Raw genomic sequence first — 27,947 nt, forward strand, 5'->3', positions numbered from 1 at the left:
AAAATAACAATATACCATATATTGAACTGAACAGAAAATAGCCTTAACTATTTTACTGCAAGAACTTATGCTGAAGTTTCGCAGTAATTTGAAATTGATAGCGGGTTGGAAAATGACTGACTGACTGACTGACTGACATGTTTACATTTACAGTTATTGTGACTAACACAAAAGATGGAAAAATCATCTTAGTTCCTTTATATTGCAAATATTTTAGGAATGTTCAAATCTAAATGTCTCATCTCCATAACCCAAATCAAAAAAAAATTATTTGGATTCCAGAACTAATTGATCAATAGATTTAAACTTCTGAAGGGTTGCAAACATTTCCACAAATTCAGATACAACATGTCAAACTTTGCACACATGTTTAAGCTACTGTAAAGAAATGCTGTAACTGCACAATTCTAACTGATATGTAAAGTATGTAAATTAAGCTCTGTCATATTTATTTTAGAAAACTTTGTTAAGGATAAATTTTAAAGAAACATAGTTATCATGTTTAATGTTTTCATTGTTGTTGAATTTTCTCTTAGACAAAGTGCCTATGGTTCTATTATCTATACAGACCTTAAAAGGACCTATTTTCTCAGGAGAAACTGTATCTATGAAGTGTGAGCTGGATGGAGATTCTACTGGCTGGATCTATATCTGGTACAAGGGCATGGAGCATAATTCTAAGTTTCATACCAATAGTAGTAGAGATCCTGCTGGATCCAATTATATCATTACCCAAAGCAGGATCTCAGACAGTGATGTATACCGATGCCAAGCAGAGAGACCAGCAACACATTTTTTCTCCAAGTTTAGTGAAACAGCCACTTTAAAAATATACAGTAAGTATGATATTCTATGTAAAGCCTTGACATTAGTTTGTATTAAAGAAAATTGGAATAAAATGTGAACATTACTGATAACTCAGTTTGTTTTAAATGATTATTTTTTTGTGCAAGGTATCTCAAATTGGATGCTCTAGATTTTTGTTTTATATTGGTATATTCATGGTTACCCACATAATGTGAAGTGAAAATAAAAACAAAAATAGTTGCTTGTAAGCAAATGCGTCTTGTGGTGTGCCATTTAGGCACCATCAGATTTTAATGTACTTTAAATAAAGGTAATGTGTCAAAATGCAAGTAATACATGCAAAGTCAAGTATTTTTATGTTTTCTATAACAATGTAATTATTTTTAGCAGAATAACATTTGAACATAACACAATCTACAAACTATATTCAAAATTAAAATTAGGTCTTTGATGCTGCTGTAAAAAAAAATTAAATCCAGATAAGTGATATATTAGAAAATAAAAACTTATAGACTCTTTATACTCTTGATATAGTAGTTCTGTGAGTGTGACTGACTCAGGTACTGCTGTCTTTCTTAAAGTGGTAGTATGTAATTCCCTAACAATTTTTTGCATAAAGTCAATTAATATTGGGGATTTTAGGGTGTTGTTTCTCTTTAGTTATAGGATACAACTTATTTATCTTTTTACAACATTTTCTTAACAATTAATATTATATTCTAATAGAACTGGATCTACACATTTATTGTAATCTTTTCAAAATGTTTCTAAACCTTTTTTCGGAATGCTCTGTATTCTTGATGGAGTATAGCAGAACCTGTGTGGAGTTTGCAAGGAGTGTAATACATGCCTGCTGAGAGCCCCAAAAGGGCTTTCATTTCTCCTTCAAATGTTCTGCAGAAACAACATTCAACATTTACCTGCAAAAATTATGGGTTGAGGATTGGCAACTAGAAATCAATCACTCATTGGTTAGGCCGTGATTTCTGTCATTGTCCTCACTTTTTTTCCATGGTGCTACTTTAAGAATAATTTATGCAAAAGATTCTGTTGTAATACACTGTATGACTAAAATGACTGCACCCGGAAGCATATTGCACATTTCTTGAAAATCAGCATGGAAGATCAGCACAGCCAGTTAATTCAAATAATTAGATTTGCGTGTCTGTAGTAATCATCACTGATAGTAGAGAGCCCAACCCTCAATGGTTAGTAACCAGGTATGATAACTGTAAACTAGAGATAGTTCTACTTCTATTACAATACATCAAGAATAATCTGATAATGCTTTTATCAGTCTTACAAAAAACAATAAATTTTACTGAGCTGAATACTTATTATTCATGAGATCTGGTTGTTAGCCTGAAGTAATACAGGCCACATTGGCTATGATAGAGTGATGCTGCTAAAATCAAGAAGGATTCGAGTGAGCCATAATTCCTACACAAACATTTCACCACCAAATACAGACATGTAACACTTTGTGAATCACTGGATAACACCGTGGACCATGGGTGGATGACATAAAGGGAGATGGAGAATCTCCCTTTGTAATTTATAAAAGAGTATTAACATAGCCACCTGTTTCATAACAGAACAATGTTAGACTGAATTATTGGTAATAATGAGTTATGGGGTCTCCTGCTCTTTTTTGGCTAGTGATCATGAGATTTGCAGTAGGGGATGATGCAAAAAAATGGTGCAATTTAGGCAAGGATCTTGAACAGTAAATCAAACAGCCAGAGAGTGATGTGTTATGGTGCTCCATCACCTCTTATAACAAGTCACAAAGGATATTTTTTAAGACAGTATGGTGCAAATTTTCAATGCTACCATCTCACAGAAGTGATAATAGCACTATTGTTTGTCTTGTGTACATGTGTCTAACACTAAGTAAAGGTCCCCCTTTTTAGCCTATAAAGACCACTGCTATTTATTGATGTTAAATAATTCTTTGGATGTGCCAGGACACACCTTTTGGTACCTATCCATGATCCATAGCTACTTGTGTCACTGTTCTGGTACAAACCCACATATACTGTATAATCCCATGGTGGATCAAAAAATTATTCATTTTGTCTGGTTGTAGAATAATTTCTTAGTCGCATGACATACTGTATATTCCATATGTTGCTTTTTAAACAAATTAGACCTCCAAACCTTTTTTCATTGTGTGTATTCATTGATGAATTTTTGAATGCCATATTGGAAAATAGTTTCTGTTTTGTGATAAAAATCAATCAAAATTGGCAGAATGGTGTGTCTGTTTTAGGAAGTTTGGAAGTCTGTGAAGAGCCATGAAGAGCCACATAAACTGGGCATGTAGGTCTTGGAGTATTACACTATATTTCTTAGTATTTTGTGATGAAACCTCAAAAGATGCCAGTGCAGGGAGGTGAATGAATAACCTGTCATTAATCTACCTTGTGAACAACACCAGATTTGTCTTGAATGCTCTTACACAGTTGCAAAACTCATGCACAAACATATTTTTCTCTTTTAGTTTTAAATTCATATTGTTCAAATGGCCTAAAATAAATGTAAAACAGAGCCACCTGTCTTCACTTCTCTGTCCAGGAGGATGCCAAGTTTCTCTTTCAAATCATTTACCAATTTCAGTACCATAACTTAGCCAACAAACATTTCAATGATAGATCAGGTCATCAGATTCTGCCTCAGTGTCTAACAGTAGCGCTATGAATTTACAATGATTCAAACCCCTGGTTCTGACAAATATAACTGGTTTCACCACTTATTTTAATAACATGTTCCAATTTAAGCATGCTTTTGTAAAGTGCCTCTTTGTAAATGATGCAGTGCAAGAAATTACCTCTGAGTCTAGAGAAAATGTGTTCACACCTTGTCATTGTTTTTTTTTTTCAAAAGCCCTATTTTTTTCCTGTAACAATTGGAAATCCATTAGTGGTGACACTTATTAATTTATCCAACGACAACCTTAGTTATGTACAGAGAGAATCCCATTTTTGGGAGAAGAGGTCTGTTTTTAGGCGTCACTTAAGTTTACCTTGTCTTATGTGACTTTTAGGCAACAGTTATAAGTACTTTATTCTTTACAAACTCACCACAAGGAAAAAGTAATAACATTAATAATAATAATATAAATATAGAAACAAATATTGGATCAAGTAAAGTACTACCTCTAAACTGTTTTTCTGTCAACAGATACGCCAAAACCTCGTCTGACTATTGAGACAAAATGGATGAAGGTATACCCAACAGAAAAAGTGTCTTTAAAGTGCAAGATTGAAAATTTTACCAGTGACTGGATTTACACATGGTACAAAGATGGCATTGAACAAAACACCTGCAGGAATAGCCAAACCTGCTCTGTCTACACTATTAACTCTGTGGCAGAGCAGCACAGTGGAAATTATACTTGTCGTGCTAATGCTCACTCAAGGTATTCAGAAATAAGTGACCCTCTTTCACTTCATGTTTTTAGTAAGTACCACCTCTGCTTTCACTGAAACTAAAAAGCTAATGGTTTCTGTAGTCATGGCTCACCAGCAAATGACCAACATTGTCTCAGCACTTTTCTTTTTAAACTGATGATGGCTCCAAACATATTCATTATATTTTTAGAAAATGTGCACTTTTAATAAAAGAGTCTTTTGATGTCTTTTAGTCACTTCAGAATAAGTGTTTACAATAAGTCCACTTTTACATATTCAATATTGACATTTTTATTTGGCATTGTTTAATGTGCTTTTTTTTCTCACAGTAACTGGTAGAAAGAAGAAATTTGTGTTCTTTATTTGACAAAACTTCTAATCTTACAAGACCATCAAACTTTATAATTTTACAGTGAATTTTTACAGTTGGAGCACAGGAGGGATAAGTGAATTTCTTACGGTCCTTTAGTGACTGAACTCATATTTTTGTGGCCTAGCCACTGGTCCATACCGATTATTTAACATGTATATTATAAAACCTTTTCACCACTGTTCAACTTGAGCCTTTTTTTCACTCAGAAAAAATAGATTTGGGGAGCGGTATTACATTCCAAATTCAAAACTCCTTTTTTATGTAGTGTATTATTACAAATTGCTGTATTGACAGTATAGCACACAAGGAAGCTACAAAAAAGACAACTACAAAATTAAGCGCTGTTTCTTATTAAAGCAGTGTGAGTGTGAATCTGTATTTAAGATTTACAGTCAAATATTGTTTAAAAGTAATATCAACTTTCTTAATTGCTAGTATAACCAGGAATGTTGGCCTGACTAATGCTCAGACATTGACTGGGTGCGTTCTACTGAAGCACATAATATGTAGTTCTGAATCTGACTACTAGCACTAAAAAAATCAGATGTAGAGGTCCACCATTAATTGGAATTAGAAGTGAAAATTGTGCAGTCAGAGAAACCTAAAATTAAAAAATTAGTTTGAAATACCACGAAGAATATGACCAGTGTTTACCTATGAGATGATACAATCAAGTGTGAATATGTAAGTAATAAGTGTAATAAGTAAGTATTAAGTAAGTAAGTATTAAGTAAGTAAGTAATAAGTGTATTATCCTGGTAGCTATAAATGTTCTGCTACCTTCAGCGAAACTTGGTGACATTTCAAAGTCATTTCAGTCCAGAGAGGTAATCATTTTATTTATAAAAACATTCAGTAATGTTTTAGTTTAGGTACTACAAAAATGCATCTATTACTCATTTAATTTATGTAACAAGCCTTAACCAACACTTCTTTGGGTCTTAGTAACACTTACAAAGTATCAATAAAGTGTTTATTCATCTCTGCAGTGTGACCTACTAATAAAATTTCACTTTGGAGTGGTCTGAGGTGGCTTAACTGAGAAACATTTCTCTTTTTTTTAAATAGAATCAAATACCATTCCATACACATAACTCAAGTTTTACAAAAAAAAAAAGTTTGAAACAAATCAACCCCCATTCCTGAGAAACAGAGCTAGGCCAGCAGTGTAAAACGTAAAGCTAGTAAAAATAAGTGAATAGATAAATTAATAAATGAATAAAGATATATGGAGTAAAAGAGGGGAGAGAACCTGCTTCCTCAATGCAAATGCTTATTCTAAAATTTTATTGATTAGATCCTGCCAGGTTTTGAAAAAGTTTTGTACAGATCCTCTATGTGCGAATTTTATTTTTTCCAGTTTCAAATAGTATATAACATCAGTTACCCACTGGCTTAAAATGGGTGAGTTAGGATTCTAAAAGCAATTAAGATTTGTTTGTCCTTCTCCACTTTAAGCCCATCTGGAAGTAAACCAACACACCTGTTAGTGGTTTAGGAGGGATTGTGACTGAAAGGCATTTAAAGATGTTGGTCCCAAATGATGTTAATTTGGTGCAGGCCCAAAACATGTGGCCCAGTGAGGCCAGAACTTGATTGCAACGTTTGTAGGTTGGATCTTGTTAGTGCTGTTAGGACTGCAGGCACAGTATTTTGTGGATCTGATATATACAGTACCATATCATCTGCATATAGAGAAACTTTCTGTTCCAGTTCTTCTCTGATAATCCCCTTTATCTCAATAGCATTTCAACAATGAAGCTGAGTTGAGAATTTCTTATAAAATTCGGTAGGGTAACCATTAGGACCTGCTGCTTTCCCACTCTGCGTGAGTTTATAACATCTAGTAATTCTGATAGTGGCAGAGGTTTATCCAATCCTCTGCACTAAGAGCATCTATTTGTGGTATCTGTAATGCATCCAGAAATGCATTAGATTGTCTCTTGTCTTCTTTAATCTCAGTAGAATATAAGGATTTATGCTTTATAAGTGTTGCAAAGATCATAAGAAGCCTTTGTTAAGGTCTTGTTACATAAGAGTAAATGAGTAATAGATGCATTTTTGCAGTGAAAAAACTAAAGTATTCTGAAACTTTTAAATCAAAAGACATTGTAAATAGGGCTTGACCTACTTTGACATATCTGCGACAATAACTTGCTTTATTTATTCTTGAACAAAAAATATTTTCCAGTAGACCTTGTTTAGAGTTTTAAAATAAACTGAGGAAATGTGATTTTTTTAATCTATTCAATGAAAATATCCTCAAGATAATCTATAAAAATAAAGTGCAATGAAAACTGATTGATCAATCCATTTTTTATGCAGATGATGGTACTAGTGGAAAAAATATTATGTTTTTTAAGATGAACTGGATGGTTTCTTGTCAGTGAAAATGTCTTACAATTGTAAAACCTAGACATGGCGCATTGGTTTAATGATGTTTTTGATCAGCAGGTAATATTGCTGATTCTGCACATGCAAGTGGTCCTATTTTTTCAGACAAAGCACCTCTCTTCATTCTATAAGGTAGAGAACTATGAGCTAGACAGAAGGAAAATATGCTATTCATCTGTGTCAAAAGATACATTTGTTGTTGATTTTATCAGATGTATATAGAACTGTTTGTATTATTGCTTTCTAGAAACGGGCCACAACTAATTCTGTGGTCATCAAGTGTTGTGACCTACACAGGAATTCCAGTTAATTTGAGTTGCATGATAATGGGAGAATCCAGCAAATGGGAGATTTTATGGTATAAAGAAAGCCAACAGCTGTTTGCAGAAGATCAAGGTAACACTGAAGTACCTAATTACATCATTGTTTCTGCTAATGTGTGGGACAGTGGAAAGTACTGCTGTCGAGCAAAACGAGAAGAGTTTCTCTCAAGCTGCAGCAATCAAGTGGAGATTCAAGTCTTCCGTAAGTTGATTTTCTTTTCTTTTTATGTTCTAATGCAGTGTTTCTCAACCTTTAATTATTTTGCGACCCAAGTTTTCATAACAGTTTTAATCGCACCCCCCCTAACGTTTTTTTGAAACCCTAATAAAATTTATTCCTATATTTTTTGCTGCCGATACACCGCTACAAGTTTAAAATTTTCCTATGAATAGCAGAATTACGCCACATATGGCAACATTCACGCCCCGTTTTTTGTTACTGCGTGCCCCACAGTTTGAGAACCACTGTTCTAATGAAATGTTCATACTGATAATTATAGCAGGTAGACTACAACTTTTTCTGCTGCCTTGACAAGACCACAATTGTGAAATTTGTAGTTTTTCAGCCTTCCTGGTGTTTGTTTGCTACTGTACTGGCTATTTAAGTAATGTTTGTTGTGCTTTTGTTTATATTTTGCATGTATTTATTATTTATATGTCTCTTTAAATGTCTGAATGTACATCAATATGCACAATTTTTTTTATTGTATAGGGAGAGTGGGATTTTGGGCCTAGGCAGTGCGAATGGACATTAACTACCACTACTTATAAGGCAAGAACAGGGACGTGCCGGTATGGAGTACTTATTTTGTACCGGAACATTTCAAGCAATGTAGTGTCCATTTTATGCAAAAAACATTACCTTATCTAATAAGGGCCTACCACTGGCTATTTTGTAAGTACACCGCCACTCAGTGTAATATTTAATTTATACAATATGCACATACTGCAGGAGAGTTTTCAGCTTGTTGCATTTAAGTCCTATTAAGTTTCATTTTATATATAAAGAGTAGAAAAATTATCCATAAGTTTACTGACATGGTAGAGTAAGGAATGATACAGTGATTTACTGCTACTAGAAAATTAAACTAATTGTTATATCTGCAATTTTTTCTCTACTTTATGATAAAAGAAACCTATAGGCTCACTCCCACTAATATTAGGTGTCAAACAGTTTAGAATTTGGACTGCACATTGATGCAGTGGTTTGTGCTACTTCACAGATCCAGAGCCCAGGTTTTGAATCTCACCCACAGTTGTTGGCTTTGCGGGGTTTGTTTGTTCTCTGTTCTTCTAATCTTAAGGAGTATTCTCCTACTTACTGTACTTTTTATCCCACATCTCTAACAGGTTAGGTTAATTTTTTATTCCAAATCAGTCTTGTATAAGTGTGTGTGTATGTGTGTAAGCAAGCCTGTGATGGACTGGCATCCCCACCTATGTGTAGTACCTGCCTTTCTACCAGAATATGCTATAGCCCTATGTGTCCCTGAACTGGACTAAGTCCATCCATCCATTATCCAACCCGCTGAATCCGAACACAGGGTCACGGGGGTCTGCTGGAGCCAATCCCAGCCAACACAGGGCACAAGGCAGGAACCAATCCCGGGCAAGGTGCCAACCCACTGCAGGACACACACAAACACACCCACACACCAAGCACACACTTTAGGGCCAATTTAGAATCGCCAATCCACCTAACCTGCATGTCTTTGGACTGTGGGAGGAAACCGGAGTGTCCGGAGGAAACCCACGCAGACACGGGGAGAACATGCAAACTCCACACAGGGAGGACCTGGGAAGCGAACCCCAGGTCTCCCAACTGCGAGGCAGCAGCGCTACCCACTGTGCCACCGTGCCGCCCACTGGATTAAGTGTACTTGAAAATATTAAGTCATGTTAATGTAGTTCAGATTTTTCTGGATAAGCTATTATTGTATATAGCCTTGTAGGCTATTTAAATTTTCACCTACTCATTTGTATACCTTACATTAGAAGAGAAAAAAAGAAAAAATGAAATTCTTTTTTTTTTGATCCACTACAGAATTAGGACGAAGTTTCCTAAAATTCTAACCTAACGGTGTCTATTTATGTTATGGAGCTTCTGTAAGAGTTTTCATTGTTTGGCCATGCTGTCTAGATATCTCTCTCTGTGCATGCCAGTCAGAAACATCCTAGTAATTACTCATGCATAGACATTAGCACAGAGTCATTAGTAATGAAAAAGTTGAGAAAGGAATTTATTTGAATCAGTCTTTGGGGGGAACACTAATTATAACATGATAAAAAAGTCCCATGCCCACTAAATGCAACCCTGGATTTCAGGAGATGTCACAACAGGAAACAGGGGTAGTCACTGTTCCAATCTGTCACAGGGCTGGAATAATAATTATGAATTAAAAACATGTTTAGATAACTGTTTTAATAATATAAATATAATACATATAATTTCCATCCTTCTATTCCAGCAGTATATGTATCAACCACCAGCAGGAAACAACCCTAGTAAGTTGAATTTCAGCCCGTCAAAGGACATAGCTATTCATACACCCACACTATCAGAGCTAATTTAGCTGACCTGCAGAATCAGCTGTAATCGCTGTGGTTCAGTGCTATCCTAAAATATGTTAAAAAAATTGTAATCAACATAAACAATTATTTTAACAATGTTTTAATTACTGTATGTGCTATGGACATTTAAAGAATTCATATACTGCTAACTAAAATTAATCTAAAGTCTAAAATAGTATGAAGCATCAAAGAGCACATATTCAGGAAATTCCATTGTGTATTACCAAATGAAGCTTTTGGAATTTAAAGAGAAAAGAGGACTTGAAAAGAAAACTTTATGCCCAATGAAGAAATTTCCCTTTAATCTTGTTGTGTGAAAACTGAATAACATTCACTGATATAACCTTTTATTTTCTTTTCAGAGAGCCACTTAAAACCTATATTAATCGTAGAACCTGATGAAAGAGACTTCTACAGAGAAGATGTGTTTATAATAACCTGCTGTTTTAATGAAACTATTACTGGCTGGAATTTCAGTTTATACAAAGATGGGCTGAAGGTAACAGACAGTAGTCCTTACACAGTCAGCTCGGCTAAGTCTTCTGACAGTGGTGAGTACTGGTGTGAAGCTGAAAGCAAACTGGATGCAAATGTCAAATCGAATCAAAGCAACGCTCTCAATATTACTGTACAGGGTACGTTACAAAGTGCAAAACCTTTGTATTACAGTATTCCTCAGAGATGATGCTGGAAGAAATTGGCTTACTTTCCTGTTTTAACATTTACAGCTCTTCCTGAAGCTCTTCTGACTGAAATGTTATGGAGTGAAATATTTAATATTATTTTTAAGGGTCAAGTGACACTGAAATGTGAAACTAAATGGAATTCCACTGACTGGAAATACAAATGGTTCAGAAATACTGCTGTAATAAACGAGGATCATCAGGGCAGTCTATATATCATTTATACTGGAAATGACTCATATGGTGTGGAGTACAGGTGTAGGGGACAGCAGTTTACCAAGCCACCTTATTCAGAATACAGTGAGGTTGTTACACCCTCAGTGACTGGTAAGTGAAATTTAGTTGTTCAAACAAGTTTATTTCTTATCCTTTCACCTGTTTATTTTGTAATGTATAGACACATATATTTTAAAATAGAAATTTTATAATATGGAATTGGTCTTATGTAAAAATTCTAATAGATTCAGCTCTACTTTTGTTCATTCAGAAAAAGGCTACTGGCTTCTTCTTAGGGTGGTGGGCCCAAGTCTTGAAAGTAACATGCTGCTCTGTTTAATGCACTACCAGGTAAAGAGAGTAACATTAAAGAAAAGCCATCTAAGCACTGCTAGACGGAGTCCAGAGCTATAGTTCCAAATGTGGCGCAAACTAGCACTTCAGGAGCTTTGCATCTTTGCTTGATTTGTTTTGTATAAAATCTAATACAATCTAGCAAATGTATGTACTTGTAGTAAATGTGACAGAATTTTATCTCTCACAAACAGTTCCTGCTCACATGCATCAGGTGAGTGAAAATACCGATTTGATGTTTTTCTCTATGCCTGTCACACTCACATCCATGTTCTTTGTAGAGTTCTTGTTCTCCCTCAGCTGGACTATATACATCTATGGTGGCTTGGCTCTCAGCAAGTGCTATTCAGTTTCTTCTGCTCATCCAGAGTCCAGCTTCTTAACTAGTATATTCTGTCCCTTATTTATCCCACACTACTCCTTCTGCTTCTGCTTCTACCTTTTCACAAACGGTAATTCCAATTGCTGCTAAATCAGTTTAAAACTCTTGTCTTGACCTGCACTATCACTACCAACAGTCTGTGATACAGTATTCCCCTACATCTCTACAAGAAATCTCCATTATCTTTCAGCCTGTGTGTGACCTGTATGTCCTCTAGCCATACAATCTAAACGTTTAGGCTTTTTCAGAAATATTCCAAGTCAGAACAAACTTCTTATCATTCAAAATTTTGCCATCTTCAGGAAGGTAATATACTGTAGAACTCGAAACTAGAAGACTCCCAGTTTATTCCCCACCTGCAGTTCATTGTGGCAATTGAACAACATGTACTCAGGCTATAAAAATATTAGTTGTGTTACCTGTTTGTATCAATGAGATGTCTGGGAATAATGTTAAGTATGACAAGGTGTTTTATGAAATAAAGGTTATTTAACTTCTTTCACTTTTGTTCACATAGCTTTTGAAAACAGAGCTTTTTACAAAGGCTCTTGGAACATGAGTGCATCTGTGCTGAACTTTTTTCAAATGTTAACTAAATGTGCTTTTGTTAGGCTGTTATTTTTAATTAGGCTGAGGACAAACTGTTGTACAAAACATTATTCTTCTTTAAAATCTGGTTCTGAGTCATTTGTTCACTTTCTGTTTTCTTGTTAAATACTCAAATTTACTGTTTTTATATTGCTTTTTGCAAGTTGCTTTGAGTAAAAATGTCTCCTAAATACAAATAATAATGTAGAAGATCAATGCATATTGACCATGCCAAACTGCCAAGGACATCAAGAAAACCATTTTCTTCAATTGAACCTAAGAAATGCACTGGCATGGACAAACATAGCCTCAGAATTGACCTCCAAATAATGGAACTAAAGTTTTTGCCATTCAGCTGAGAGTCCATTCCTTTGTTTCTTTGGCAGCATCAGATATACAAAGCTCTCGAGTTTAGTTTGCACAGTTTACAGTATGCTAGACTAGTTCATGTTTTATGGAGCTAGTTTATGGGACAAATTCCCTACAAATCCTTTTGCTGGTTAAATTGAGTTCAGAAAATAGTTGTGTACATATTGAATATACGTAGATGAAGTATTGAAACTTAATCATATGGTTCTTTTCTTACTTCTTTTACCAGTTCTTAAACTGAGAATGATTGCAGGTGCATCGCTTATCATCGTACTGCTCATTTGTGGCACTTTACTTAAATATGAATGTAAGCGACTTCTTAGAGTAAAAGGTGAGTGTTTTGAGAATATGCCAATGCTTTATTTTTATTTAAATAAACAAGATCAGAAGGGACTCAAGGTGTGGCATCATGGCACATTGGTTAACACCCCTGCTATCCTAGATCCAGAGCCATGGGTTCAAAGCTTACGCCTGGTCATCATATCTGCAGTTTACATGTTCTCTTTGAATTTCCTTGGGGTTTTCTCTGGCCACTTTTTCCCACAGACATTTAAAGATATACAGTATAGTACAGGTGTGGGTGTACATATACCAATGTACACTATGATGGAACATTGATCCATCCATAGTCTCGTGGGGCTTGATGTTATTCTCAAACAAGAATACACATCTAGGGACACCTAGTCAAAAATTTCTAGTAAATAGCTGAGAAATCCATTGCTGCAAAGGCTCCACCAACAGAGTTTCTTCTTAAATCATGTGCTCCCAATTTCTCAAGTCCGTGCACTTTAATATGTCAGTGTTTCGGGAAGAGAGCAAATAAAACTGAACAGAGGACTTGATTAAGAGAGAAAATAAAAAGTTACAATTGCTATCATTTTAGGAGCTCATTGTAATAAGCATGGTGACAGAAGGGACAGACACACACACACATAGTCCACTGCAGCTACTTGGCTCAGTGTGTTTCAGAAATGTTTCTGTTATTTTGAATATAATACCATCATTATATGGCTTAACAACAGCAAATAGAGTTTAGATAGGCATTGTAGTATAGATATATGCTATGTGTTACACTGATATAGCTATATTCTGACAGGGCATGTGTGTTTTTCCAATTAGACAGTATTGCTAACTTACTTATTTATTCATTTAGATGTGCAGTCAGATAGTGGATGTTGTGTAGCCTCATATGTTCTTCTGCTGGTGTTGTTAGGCATATTTCTTGATTCGGGTGTTTTGAGTACTGAAATCTGCATTTCTTGTGGATCTTCATTATCATTTTTCTTAAAAGCAATCCCTTTTTATAGTGTGTAAGACATTGTGTACTTCAATTGCATTATTTGCAATTCATATTTTCATGAAAATACCTGCCAATTATTTAAACCTTACATCGACTCAGACTCTGTTGTCAAAACTGAACAAGAAGAGTGTGTTCACCTCAAGCATTAGTCCATTGATGGCTTTGAATGGCAACATAAAATCTGATGATACAGAATGGTTTTCTCTTGTAACAAGTTATGTATATTTTAAACACATTTATATGTTTAATGGGAGTCTTTTCAGAAGGTTTTTTGGCTGAAAACAGTTTATTGTAATCAGAAGCTTGCTCTCTGTGAGATCTGGTTATTGAAAGCACCATTACTCTTTGTAGTTTAAAATCACCACCCTTAATTTGAGCTCCACCTTCAAGAAGTATTGGATTTAGGTAAGGTCAGGTAGGGGAGCATGCATTGGTACAGTGTGTTGCCATATCCACCACACGACGAAACAGCTCGGGATCCTGGTTGGTAACCCCTGAGGCAGACACACAGTGTAGTCCGACCATCCAGAAATTACCCTCTATCTGCCGCAGCCATGTGTTACGTGGGCATCACCTTGGCCTGGTCCAGCCACTTGGGTCCTCAACAATGAGGATCCTGAGGGCCGGATCACCCTCAGGGAATCGCGCCACATGGCCGTAGTGCCTTAACTGACGCTCCCTCACAGTGCAGGTAATATGCCTCATTCGAACTCTGCGAGCAACTGCTCATTCGACACAAAGTCAAACCAGCGGTACCCAAGAACTCTCCGAAGAGACACAGTACCAAAGGAGTTCAGTCTTCGTCTCAGGTCACTGGATTGCATCCATGTCTTGTAACTATTTAGCAAGACAGGAAGCACCAGGACTCTAAAGACTTACATTTTCATCCTTTTGCACAGATACTGGGAGCACCACACACCCCTTTCCAGTGACCTCATGTCTCCCCCATTCTCTCCCAATCTGTCTACTGACTTCATAGGAAGAGTCACCAGAGACATGAATGTTACTTCCAAGATAAATAAGCCGTTTGACAAGGTCGACACTCTCTCTGCAGACAGACACACTGCTGGTGGTTGTGCCTAAGAGGTCATTAAAGGCCTGAATCTTGGTTTTTACAAAGGAAACTCGCAAGCGCAGACACTCAGATTCCTTGCTCAGTCTCTCGAGAGTCCCAATCAGAGCCTTCATTGACTCTGCAAAGATCACAGCATTTTCAGCAAAGTCAAGATTAGTGAATCTTTCTTCACCAACAGAGGCCCCACAGCCACTGGACCCCGTGATCTTGCCCAACACCCAGTCTATGCAAGCATTGAACAGAGTAGGAGCAAGAACACACCCCTGACGAACCCCAGAAACAACTAGGAAATACAGAGAGGTTCTGCCTCCTCTCTGCACAGCACTCACAGTACCAGTGTACATGATATCTAGCAACTTTGAGGGGATCCCACTAAAGTCGATCAACCGAGATGAACGCTTTACAAAAATCGATAAAGGCTGCAAAGAAACTCTGCCGATATTTGCGTCTACGCTCTATGAGATCCCTCAGTGCCAGGATGTGGTCGATGGTAGGCTTCTTAGGCATAAAGCCAGACTGCTCCGGTCACTGGTAGGTCAGCAAGTGATCATGAAGCCTATTGATTGGATTGGTTTAGAAATTTAACACTCAGTGCATCATCTACTTGTTCCCATCCACAAATTTCACTCCTGGTTGTCTCCAGATTTGTATATTATATGTCTGGTTCAGTGAGAATAACCTATCCAGGGTTGGTTTCTATTATGTTTTCTATGTTTCAGTGTTAATTTGTTTTTGTTTTTTTTGCATTTTATGCTGTTTAAACAGTCTCTGTAACCTTTGTTTATGCTTTTGAGGTGTCATGCTTTAATGGCATAATTGTGTATTGCAGAAGATTATCAAGACTTGTGTTAAGCGAATAACATCAATTTAAAATTGAAAAAAAAACAAACAAATATTACACATATATGTAATAGGCAAATTACTCTTTAAAGGGGCTTACCAAAGTTAACCAAAGTTCAACTTCTGGGTCTACTGTATGTCTTCACTGGATGTCTGAAATATTTAACAGTTTTCTTACTGTTTAAATGGAATCAGTGCACTGCAGGCAGTTGATATGATTAACAATGTGGAATGCAGCAACACTACGAATATGGAATAGCAAAAGAAAATTGACCTAATGCATCCATCCATCCATCCATTTTCCAACCCGCTGAATCCGAACTCAGGGTCACGGGGGTCTGCTGGAGCCAATCCCAGCCAACACAGGGCACAAGGCAGGAAACAATCCTGGGCAGGGTGCCAACCCACCGCAGGACCTAATGCATCAGAAAAATAAATGAAGCAACTTTCCACATTATGTGTTTCTCATTAAATGAACCGTTACTGTGTTAGAACTAAGAATTACACAATTGCAAATACTGCAATGTACTTATAATACTATACATTTTCACCTTTTCTATAATTTAATGGCATTTATTTTACTGATATAACAATAACATATAGCACAGATAAGTATCACTTAAAATTAATGATATGACTTTACCTTAGACCTTGCATTTGCTCTACTTCCTTTTTGGAAGTATGGACCATTTAACAATGTGGTGCAAGTAATAAACTAATACTCTTGGAGGCATCTCAGTAATATTTGTAATTCTGTGGGTGTTATATATAGTGATGCTGATGGAACAAATTTTTTTAAAGAGCTATTTACAGCATTCATCCATTATTTGAACCTTTTTTATCCATTGCAGCATTGTAGTTATTTAGAGCCTAGTATAGCAGCATCAGAAATAGGGCAGGAACCAACTCTAGATGGGAACTAGTCCATCACAAGACACACAAACAGACACCTACACACTGACTCACAGCATATATAATTGGAATTATGTCTTTGGGATGTGGGAGAACCAAAGTAACCAGAGAAAAGTCATACAACTATAGGGGGAATGGACAAACTCCAGAAGTAGACAGTGACTAGTCCTGGAATTACATTCAGGTGCATTGCCTGTGGGCCAATATGACTAGCAAGTCTCAGCAATTAGAGATTGATAAGATACATTTGTGGTGAGATTTCTAATGCTGAGTAAGATGATGTGCTTTTGCTATTGACTCTATAAATGGATGTTTTTCCATAACCTTGGACTTCTGTGTATAAACAATATTACAGACATAAGTAGTATTGATATGCTTCTAAACCAGAAGCTGCCTGAGATGTACAGTAATCTCAGGTTGTTGTATGGAAACATTTTAGTTCATTCCAAGTACATTTTAGCTTTTCTCCTGTAATGAAGATTCACTACTATGGACTCACAAAGTGTAAAAAGTGAGTGGCTAAAATATTATTTTGCTGTGTCTGAGTACAGTTTCTGAAAGGCTTTACATTTTGTGGAAACACTGTGGTTTAGTCAGTAACCTGATTGCTCTTTTTTCTATTATAAGAAAGCACACTATCATAAAGCTAAATTAAAACACCACATTTCTACAGGTACTGACAAGAAAGGTGTAGAACCTAGTATGAACATGCAAAACAGTAAGTACATTTGCACTTTTATCTGTACAATATATAGGGAAATTCTATTAAGAATGAAAAAATGTGTTTTTGTTTAGTATAATTTTGTTAGAACCAGGGAAAGGTGTAATGATCATTATTAATAAGTGTTTGTAATGAAAGGTTCATTATAGATCTTTGATCACATATAAAATGCAAAAGATTCTTATTTGTGTTTACCATTTGTTTTGATTTTGTTCTTTTACAAATAAAAACTTCAACTCTGTCAATGACATTTCTTTGTCATGTATGTGTTTGTTCTTCTCTGGACTCCATCACTTTTTTAAAAGGTTTTTTTGTGAACGTAATGCACACTGGTTGTAGGGACCACTCCTACACTGCCAAAAATTAAATCTAAGCAAATCTAGGCAAGTGAAAAGTTTTTATACTATGTCATTAAATTTTATTTTTATTATTTTATGATTATTTAAATTATTTTAAGAAATCTTGACAAATAAATGTTGCTTACTCCATTGGTAGATTTTTTATTGTAAAATAAAAAAACAAAACAACTATTTTATTTAGCAATATAATCTGCCAATGAGGTAAGCTAATTTATTTGACAAGCTAGTCTGTCCTTTTTCTGCTGAAATAAACAGCACCATCTACTGACACATTTTGGAATTTTAAGCTGCATGTGCTCAAAATACACATAGTATACCCATCAAGAAAAAAATAAACTATACAAGTGAGAACAACATATGCTTGAACTTATATCTCAGGAGCCTTTGATTACTTATATTCCTTAGCAAAACAACACCATACAAGGCAAAAAGGAATCAGGAACGGTTTGCAAGGCCCTTTGATTTTGGGTCAGTAGATCAAGAATGAAAGAGAGAAAAATTGGATTTTCATAGTTACCCTGATCATATCTCTTAGGTGACTACACTCAGCCCACTGAAGCTATGTTTTACTCCATGGCAAGGTTGAATTTTACATCTCTGGGTAGGTGTTCTCTTGTATTCCCTCATTTCCACTTCCAACAGATCTTTCCAATCTGACATTTTTTTTATCATTGACAGATTCTGCCACTAAGAACGAAACTAATAATACGTTGTATCATACTATTGAGTAACTGCCAACAAAGTTGTAAGTAAACATAATTTTTTCTACTTTACAAATAATTCATATGCTGGCTTAGTTTTATAACTGTATTGTTAAAAGTTGAACTCAGGCCTGAAGAAGGGGTCTGAGTTGCCTCGAAAGCTTGCATATTGTAATCTTTTTAGTTAGCCAATAAAAGGTGTAATTTTGCTTGGATTTTCTCTACATTCATAATGGCTAACACGGTACAACATCCTAGTACTATTGTTAAAAGTTGAAACTTTTTCTTTACTGATTATTTTGTATTTATTTAAATTATTCTTAATTATGATCATACATACTGTATTTTGTAAGCCTTGGTAAGTGTTAACTAAAACTTTATGTTGTGAAATGGGTCACACGTGATTAATCAAGGATTCAACTAGAAACCAAAACACCAAATCAAAATGTAAATTTAGAAGTTCTTTACCAAAGTTAAAACAAAACAAAACCCTACAGCTGGCCTATTCAAATGCTGGCCCGTGGGCAACATACAGCCCAGAAGCAACCTCTGAGTGGCTCAGCCTGTGGTTCTGTCAGAAACGCATAGAGAAAAAACGAGAAAAACACATTTTGCAATCCTTCAGAAATTCCTACATATAGTAAATTCCTAGAGTAGTACAGACCATGAATACAAAACTCTGAGTAGTCTGGTGACATTCAACTCACAATGCAACGCTTTGTTATGTGTCTAGAAGTGGTGGTAGTGGTCTATAATGCAGTGATTTTTTTTTTTGTGCCAGCTACGCTGCTATGCAGCACCTCGGCCGTGACAGGTGGTTGTGACATCGACTACATATGAAATGAATTAATCAGTTGTGTGCAGAGTTTTATTCCAGTTTCATCAAGTGAGTGCAAACATGGGTTTTCGCAAATGAATCTAATTGCTACTCTCTTGCTACTCCAATGAGAGCCTTGTTACTGACAAGCCCTGTCTTCACACTTCTCGTCATATGATTGGTTGGCCTTCCACTCTCACACTTCGATCCTGTGGATTCATGGCTGATATGGGGATGACGATCAGCCATTGATACATGAAGGAAAGAATGAATTAGGAAGACTACATTTAATGAAAACATGCAAAAAAGTTTGTAAATTTCTTTAAAACTCAATCAAATTAAGCACTGATTACTTGGCAGGACTACATAACAACTTTTTTGTAGAATATAGAGCTCATTATTAACTTGACTTCAGAAATTCTGTGTTTGTAATTTTAAACTATGAAGTACAATTTTATGCATTACTGTGTTATGCAATATTATGATAGCGTAATGGTAGCACCACTGCCTTGTAATAAGGAAATGATGGGTTTGGCATCCAGGGTCCTCACTGTGTGAAGTTTGTAAAGCATTATATAATGTAAAACAAACAAAACATGCAGCTCTAGGACTCTCAGCCTCTACATATCTTATTCTATTAAATGAACTTTGTGATGTGACTGGGTCATATATGACCAAGATATTTATTTTATTTTGAAAGGTAAACAAATATTATTGCTAATACTGTGTGGAAGATTGGGGGTTGGACAGTCCCCTAACCCGGACTCAGACAGGCTCAGGGTCCCAAAAGCACACTTTTTATTTTCTTCTCTTTAGCTCACCATGCACAAATCACCAACACTAATTACTCAGTTCCTTTCCTTTTCTTTTTCTTTGTTTCTTTCTTTCTTTCTTTGCCGCTTCCACTCCTCCACACAAGCTCTGTCTTCCACATCCTGACTCTCTTTATATTGTACCCAGAAGTGGTTCAGGTGTTGTCCCATTAATTTCCAGCAGTACTCCCTAGTGTGGTGGAAGTGCTGCATGTGCACCCGGAAGTACTCCAGGTGTCCCCGGATCTTCTTCTGGCAGCACTCCCCAGTGTGGCACAACTACTGCCGTCCTGGGCTCCATAAATGTCCAGGCACACCCTGGCAGTGGCTACAGGCCCCAACAGGGTTGAGCTTCCAAGCTCTGATCCCCTGGTCTTGATACAAACCAGGCCGGCTGCCCTCTTGCATCCCAGGGGAGATATTGTTTCTCTCCCAGTTCTTCCATTCTCCAGGCGTCCTGGCTGGGTAAGAGCCCCAGCCGTCCACCACAACTGCTTACTTTTTTGATGTTATGCACTTTGAGATGTGCCTAGGTCAGATTTTTTTTTTTTCAAAATGAAAGCAAATCTTATTGCTAATACTTTGCACTATTTTGTTTTTATGCACTTTTAGATGTGCCTAGTTCAGATATAATTAAAATGTTAACTTTTCATTACAAAAGTGAAAAAAAATATTGCTACTACCACATTCTGTTCACTTATAATTTTTTTTATTTCTTTATGCACTTTTTGATGTGCCTGTGTCAGATGCGACCAAATTTAAAAGGAAAATAATGAATAAACATTGCTTGTTTTTCAAAACAATTATTTGTTATTACCTGCTGCTTACTGACCACTGAAAATGTCTGTCCCAGCTAAATTTCTTGGTTTGAAAATCTGTCCCAACTAAATTTGTAATTGAATAGCCCTTCCCTACAGAGATTTTGTATTTAAATAAATGCTTTTTAAATGAAGTTTGTTAGTGTTTCCCTTAGTTATTTGAAAGTTTAGACATTCAGACAGGCTTCTTTCCATTTGGACGGATTTGCGCTTACAATGAATGTTACTGTTCCCAGAATGAAACATTTTGTACTTATGTATATACGAGGGATGCTGAAAATGTTTCTGCACTTTTAAATTTTATTTGAAAATGGTGAAGGCAGGAGGAGTAGTAATTGTGCATTAAAAAGTTGGGAAAATTGCATCGCAAACAAAGGTGACTATGTAGAAAGTGATGTAATTTGTTTCTGAAATTCTTAATAAATAGAGTTTTTAAAAACTTTTTGAACATCCCTTATATTAAATGCTGATTTTCTAGTATTTGTCTGTTTTAAAGACCTTGTATTATTTTGCTGCCTTCTCAATGTTTGTGACACCTCCAGTTTACATTTTTTTGAACAGTTTCACTCACTAACAGTTTCAGTGCTCACTAAATCAGAATATAGAGAGTATCATTTGTATAAATTAGAAAGAGACACATACTGAACATAAATTCATGATGGAATGCACTAATGTCCTCATTCCTAGTGGAACAATCTCCTTTTTTCTGCTCTATGTGTTTATAGTCTTCTAGCCAGCAAGAAATAGTTTTACAAGTCACCACTGATGCCAGTAGGTTTTAGCTTCTTTTATTCGTTCAATAAGTATCTTCTTTTACCTGTTTTCATAGAACCAAAATATCTGTGTAAGGGTATGAGTTTTTGTAGTTCTGTGATATCAGCACTGTCTGAAAATAGAGCACTAGAGGTTGTGAAGGTGTTTAATGAGGTGTATATACTACATGGATAAGGTTTATCAAAATACTGGTAAGTACTTCAACTAAGAAGTTAAACAAGAATGTTCATATGCTTAATAACGTGTAAATCTGCATGTGCATCCCTGTGAGGTAAAGGTAAGATTTCACTTTAAGGAACACTGTAAGTAGCTCATGGTATGAAGAGTAAATACTGTACTTTATGGTATTAGGAAGGCCTGCACATTTTAGATTTGAACCCAACTATACCTACATTGAATTTCCAGTTCAAGAATTAACCTTGTATCAGAACTTCGAATTATAAAATTATATAATACTGTTTGGGTACTTCCTTTGGGTTTAGTTGCTAGCAAAACAATAAGCCTTTTATATTTCACACATTTTTGTAAGATTAGTACAGCACATATTTTGTAGATCAAATTTCCTCTTACAGCATGGGCTCTGCCAGCATTCTAATTCAGAGATAATGTGGTGGTGCTGTGCTTTCTTAAAGGAACAGGTTTTGTGAACTTCCTCAATTCTGAGGTATAAATGGCAGCCACATAGTCCTAAGCGACATTTTAAATGCTCCATAAGTATCTGACACATTATGCTCCTCAGAGCTCTTTTATGCTGCAGCATATGTGTTCTTCTGGAGTCTCAGAAGTCTATGTGGCTTCTTTATTGCTGTATTAAATCATCTGTTGAGCATCATTTGTTGGTAGGCTTTGGTTAAAGTTAAGGTGGTGTTTTTGGAAGATCTTTCTATATAAGAAAGGGTGAGAAAACTCTTTTTTTTCTTAGGAAACTGCACTCCTTTAATGTGTGAAGTGACATCCTTTACATTTTCTACAACTCTGTGAGGACCTGTGAGATTTTCTACTCTGTGGTGTGCTAGGCTGGTTACATCACTTTAAGAGAGGACCAGCAAATCAACAAACTAAATAAAAGGGCAAGCTCAGTTATAGGAAACATTCTGGACTCCCTTGAAGTAGTAGTGGAGTTGAGAATGAAAAAACTCAATTATGAACAATGCTGCATATCCTGTACTTTCAGCCAGCAGAAGTGTGTCAGGACACACAACTGGTGTGAACCTTTATACCAACAGCAGTACTGTGAATTTTACTGCAATAAATATATATACAGCATATATATATAATATATATATATATATATATATATATATATATATATATATATATATATATATATATACATACACTCTATATACAGTATATATAAAATCCTAAGCCTAAAAGTGCAACAATTTTGTGCAACGATTTTATGTCACGTTTTTATGTCATGTTTTTTGTCACGCTTTAAATTGGGCTTATATTAAAACCTACATATATATGTTTGGTATTATGCGTTTCAGAATTTATCGAACTTTAATGTGATGTTGTTAGATTTTCAGATTCATATTCCGTTTTTAAATTATAAACTAAAAAATATCAAGAACTCACGTCCCGCAAGACGAGAAATTTGTGCCAAGACATTTAACCATGCCAGGGGTCGGAAATAAAAGACAAAGAGTAGATGACAAAGAAAGCTGCGGTACAGACTTTTAAATGTTCGAAGCACCACACAAGATGCAGATCACACGGCACGGCAGCAGCAGCAAGTCAGCAGCTGATCAAGCAATCAAGAGGTAATAAAAAAAACTCTACTTGTTTCCCATTGAATCACTGTTTAAGAGGGGGTTTCAGAGGAGCAATCGCGTCTCCTTGGAGTGTGTTCAGCCCCCCTCTTCACAACACAGCCGGCAGAGATGTGAGGTGGCAGGCATGTGACGCAGAAAAGGGGGGTTGGCGAGCGAAGCAAGCAGCGGGAGACCCCGTACTGTATATATATATATATATTGTAAGAAAACAAGGGGAACAAGATAAAGGTTTGGGGGGATCTGCCCCATATATTGTCTGGATTGCTGTAAGGCAAAATAACTTTGATTAGCAAAGAGAGTAGTCATTTCTGAGTCATATATCAGACTGAAGAACAGGAGGATTGTCAGCTTTATATGGTTGAGAGGGAGGAAGAGGCGGGTCATCAATGGGAAGTGACGTCATCCCGGGGGAGGTGTAATGATGAAATAGGAAGTGAAGTACTTAATTGTTCCTGCAAAGAATGAGAGAAGGTATTAGAGCACATAATCAGTCCCATGCAACACTTCAACAATAAGAAGACCCTGCTGTTGTCTTCGATGCACGCGTATGTGACAATATATATATTGTCAAGCTTGGGTCACTAAGGATCAGGGCACCACCAGTGCTGAAATTGCTCAGGAATGGCAGCAGGCGGGCATGAGTGCATCTGCACACACAGCAAGGCGAAGACTTTTGGAGGATGGCCTGGTTTTAAGAAGGGCAACAAGGAAGCCACTTCTCTCCAAGAAAAATAACAGGGACAGACTGATATTCTGCAAAAGGTACAGGGATTGGACTGCTGAGGACTGGGGTAAAGTCATTTTCTCTGATGAATCCCCTTTCCGATTGTTTGGGACATCCTCCGAGAGCAACTTCTCCCAACCATCCAAGAACAGTTTGGTGATGAACAATACCTTTTCCAGCATGATGGAACACTGTGCCGTAAGGCAAAAGTGATAACTAATTGGCTTGGAATACAAAACATCGAAATTTTGGGTCCACAGACCTTAATCCCATTAAGAATTTCTGGTCAATCCTCAAGAGGCGGGTGGACAAACTAAAACCTACAAATTCTGACAAACTCCAAGCATTGATTATGCAAGAATGGGCTGCCATTGGTCAGGATTTGGCTCAGAAGCTGATTGACAGCATGTCAGGGCGAATTGTAGAGGTCTTCAAAAAGAAGGGCCAACACTGCATATATTGACTCTTTACATGAACTTAATGTAATTGTCAATAAAAGCCTTTGAAACTTATGAAAAGCTTGTAATTATACCTCAGTATACCATAGAAACATCTGAGAAAAAGATCTAAAATCACGGAAGCAGCTATTTTGTGAAAAACAATGCTTGTGTCATTCTCAAAACTTTTGGCCATGACTGTACTATAGTAGGCAATGTGGCAATATGGCTGTATGACACAGTTACACAGCAGTACCACCAGAGGGCAGAAATGTTTATCTACAAACCTTTCAAAAGAAAAAGTGTTCAAATTTAAATGATGCTTTTAAATTATGATTCTTCAACAAATTTATCGGCAATCTATAACAAATTAGCCTTGTTCTACCTTATTTTGGGCTTAGTTATAAAGAGCTCTTTAATTGGAAAAGCCTGTTAATGAATTAAGAATTATTTGTCAGTTTACTAGGAAAAGCACAGATACTGTAAGCAGTATTATAGACACAAAAGTTACAAAGTATGACACAAATATTAAATTAAAAAGCAAAGTCAGTTAACACTAAAATACTACACATAGTCATGGTAGTTTTATATTTATTACAATACAAATTCATATACTGTTAATGAATTAAAAATTATTCAGCAGTTTACTAGGAAACTCACAGATACTGTATACAGTATTATAAACAATAAAGTTACAAAGTATGACACAAATATTATAATAAGAAGCAAAATCAGTTAATACTAAAATACTACACATGGTAATGACAGTTTAATATTTATTTAATGCTAATTCATATACTGTACAATGAACCATCTTTAAATGAATGGGTGTATTTTGTAATGCTGTTGTTGTATTTTAACCTGGTTATCACTAAACAGGGGTATGTCTTTTCTCTCTCTGGCTTTCATTGTTGGTTCATATGTGAACTAATGCTAGTCATGTTTTTAGTAGCAGTTCCTGAGAAAAGGAATGTGTACCAAACATATAAGGTACACATTGTGGTTTGTAAGTGTTCAACATGACAAAACAAAACAATATCTTTAATAGAAAAGTATCAGAAGGAGATACAGGGGAACAATAATGTATAACCAAAAAAGAAAATAATAAACACCTATAAATAATAAATACCCAGTTCTTAACTAAACAAAAGTAACCCATGAATACTTTCTTACCTCATTTCCCCTGTTCGCGTTACACAACTTAAGTCTCCTTCTTCCCTCTGTCTACCTGAGCTCTTACCACCAGCTGCCTCCCACCTCCAAGCTCCTCTGAGAGAAGGAAGCAAGACCCTTTTATACTGTACCCCAATCACCTTCCAGGTACCTCCAAGGTCCTATCTGACATCGATCTCTGGTGCTGATTCCTGCGTATTAGCCCCAATAGAGCGGTGTACTAGAGATGGTTATATTGGTTGTCTTCCCAACTGCACCCGTGAGGGCACAACACATCACCCTCTAGCGATCTGGGGAATGTCAAACCCCATTATAGGGCTTATATCTTGGTGTGAGGATATCATCCTCTGCTGGTTAATAAGGGTGGAGTCTTACTTTTTATTATTTAAAAAACATTTCAGTGGTAGGGACATGAGTGAATCATGGGAAAGAAAAAACAAAGAATGGAGCCAAATATAGGCAAGTCATTGAGGAGAACCTGCTTCATTCTTGAAAAAGCCATTGGCTAGATAATATACAGTACAGCAAAAATAGTGTAATTAAAATAACGCTTGACGTTCTTATATGGAACAAGTTTAAGGGTTGCTTTAATTCTATAAAAGTCAGACCAGTTAGGATTATATTTTGTTAGTGCTTAGTAGTGAAGCAAACCAAATACTTACTTTTGTAAGTTTTTGATGTATAATACAAGTAATGTCCCTTTTAATTTCTTAAATTTCAAATAAGAAAGAAATTAATGTAATAAGAATTTATGGAGTAACATCATTATTTGCAGTTTTCAGTAGAAGGTGGTGTGAATACTTTCTAAAAGCACTGTATGATATCCAGTTATTTGACCTGACACTACTTTTGCTTGAATGTCACAAATGCCTGTTGACTTAAAATGTATGGCATTAGACATGATGCCTAAAGCCACTTATCCAGTATTTTGTTTGTCAGTTCAGTGATGGAGCTCTACCTTTGATATTTTGGAGTCAAAGTAGGCAATACCTTCTGATAATGCAGAAAGCAATGTGAGTTTATACTTGATGTGGCAAATGAGGCAAAAACATCTGGAAAATTGTATTAAACAATATGAGTGATTCACTTGCATTGCCTTCCAACAGTTATTGTTGTTCCAGTCAGGTGGTGGTGGTTCGGTTGAAATTCTTCTTGAAACCATACTTCACTTGGAATTCATTAAGTACTGACATTCTTTTTTCTGTCTCTCTCTTCAGCTTATTGACTGTTGGATATCTTTGCAAGCCACTGACAGCTTCATGAAGATGTACAGGCAAACTCAGCATCAAACAGCAAGACTGATGAGATCCACCAGACTCATTTTAAATCAGACCCAAATAGGGATGCTAATTGAATAGTGGGAAGGCTAAATTCTTACAGACATGGGCTTTTGATATGTGCTAGTCCAGCTTTTCATATATGTCAGCTATCTCCTGTTCACTTTCTTTCATTCATTGACCGAAACTAATCAATGACCGAGCCATCATCACAATTATGTGTAATTCATTAGTTGCATTATCATTGTTATCCAAATCTAAAATATTCTAAACATCCTTTAAAGAAGCCTTCTGTTGGGTTTCCAGGAACCACATAATCCTACATGTTTTTTCTCATTGTTTCTGGTATTTCTAAAATTTTATAATGCCCTTCTTCCAAATGAAATAATGTAATTTCTGTTGTTTTGGCCTTCTGGTTTATTTTTTTATTTTTCAAGAAGCAACATTGTGCATTGCATATTTTAATATTAATAGTTTCTGTAAATGTACCTATTTGTGTGGAATATTTTGTTTTTGACCCTTGTAATATTGTTTGAATTGAACAGTTCATTGTGCTCTGTATGAAAAGCACTATTTAAAGGTGTAATCTAAAGACATAGCTAATCTCCTCCACAGCTTTCCAGGGTGAAGAACTTGGGATTCTCACCTTCAGAAATGCTCTGCCCACTTACTAGCTTAAAATGTTGTGTAAAATGCTTTTTTGTACCAAGTACAAGCCGTTCCTTATGAACATACTATTTTAAAGAAACTACTATATATACACCCTTGCTTCAAATCCAACTGACTTTCAAGTTGTGATCAATTGAAAGCTCTGGCCCTCTCTTCACCCGAGGTCCAAAACATATGGCCTCAGGTTGGATAACACAACTACAAAGTCTGTCATCGACCATCGGCCCAATGTGCTCTAGTACCAGGTACAGTTATTTATGCCTTGTGTTCAAACATGTTGTCTGTTA

The 27,947-nt window shown here is 36.0% G+C and overlaps 2 protein-coding genes across 2 annotated transcripts in view; both read left to right on the plus strand.

The window, feature by feature from the left end:
- The window catches only part of LOC127527283 (Fc receptor-like protein 5), a 36,645-nt gene extending 32,298 nt beyond the window's left edge, over positions 1–4,347 (plus strand). Inside the window, exons 5-6 of the mRNA XM_051925471.1 lie at positions 537–836; positions 3,991–4,347. Coding sequence (XP_051781431.1) covers positions 537–836; positions 3,991–4,295 — 605 coding nt within the window. The 3' untranslated portion in view covers positions 4,296–4,347. The remainder of the gene's footprint in view (positions 1–536; positions 837–3,990) is intronic.
- Positions 4,348–6,801: 2,454 nt separating this feature from the next.
- LOC114648139 (Fc receptor-like protein 2) lies at positions 6,802–27,730 on the plus strand. Its single transcript, XM_028796988.2, has 8 exons — positions 6,802–7,512; positions 10,244–10,516; positions 10,610–10,891; positions 12,703–12,804; positions 17,274–17,318; positions 18,216–18,281; positions 18,359–18,425; positions 26,932–27,730. Exons 1-7 carry the CDS (start codon positions 7,200–7,202, stop codon positions 18,409–18,411), a joined length of 1,134 nt encoding a protein of 377 aa, XP_028652821.2. The 5' UTR covers positions 6,802–7,199; the 3' UTR covers positions 18,412–18,425; positions 26,932–27,730.
- Positions 27,731–27,947: the final 217 nt, after the last annotated feature.

This window comes from Erpetoichthys calabaricus, chromosome 3 (assembly GCF_900747795.2).
Source record: "Erpetoichthys calabaricus chromosome 3, fErpCal1.3, whole genome shotgun sequence".
NCBI lineage: Eukaryota > Metazoa > Chordata > Cladistia > Polypteriformes > Polypteridae > Erpetoichthys > Erpetoichthys calabaricus.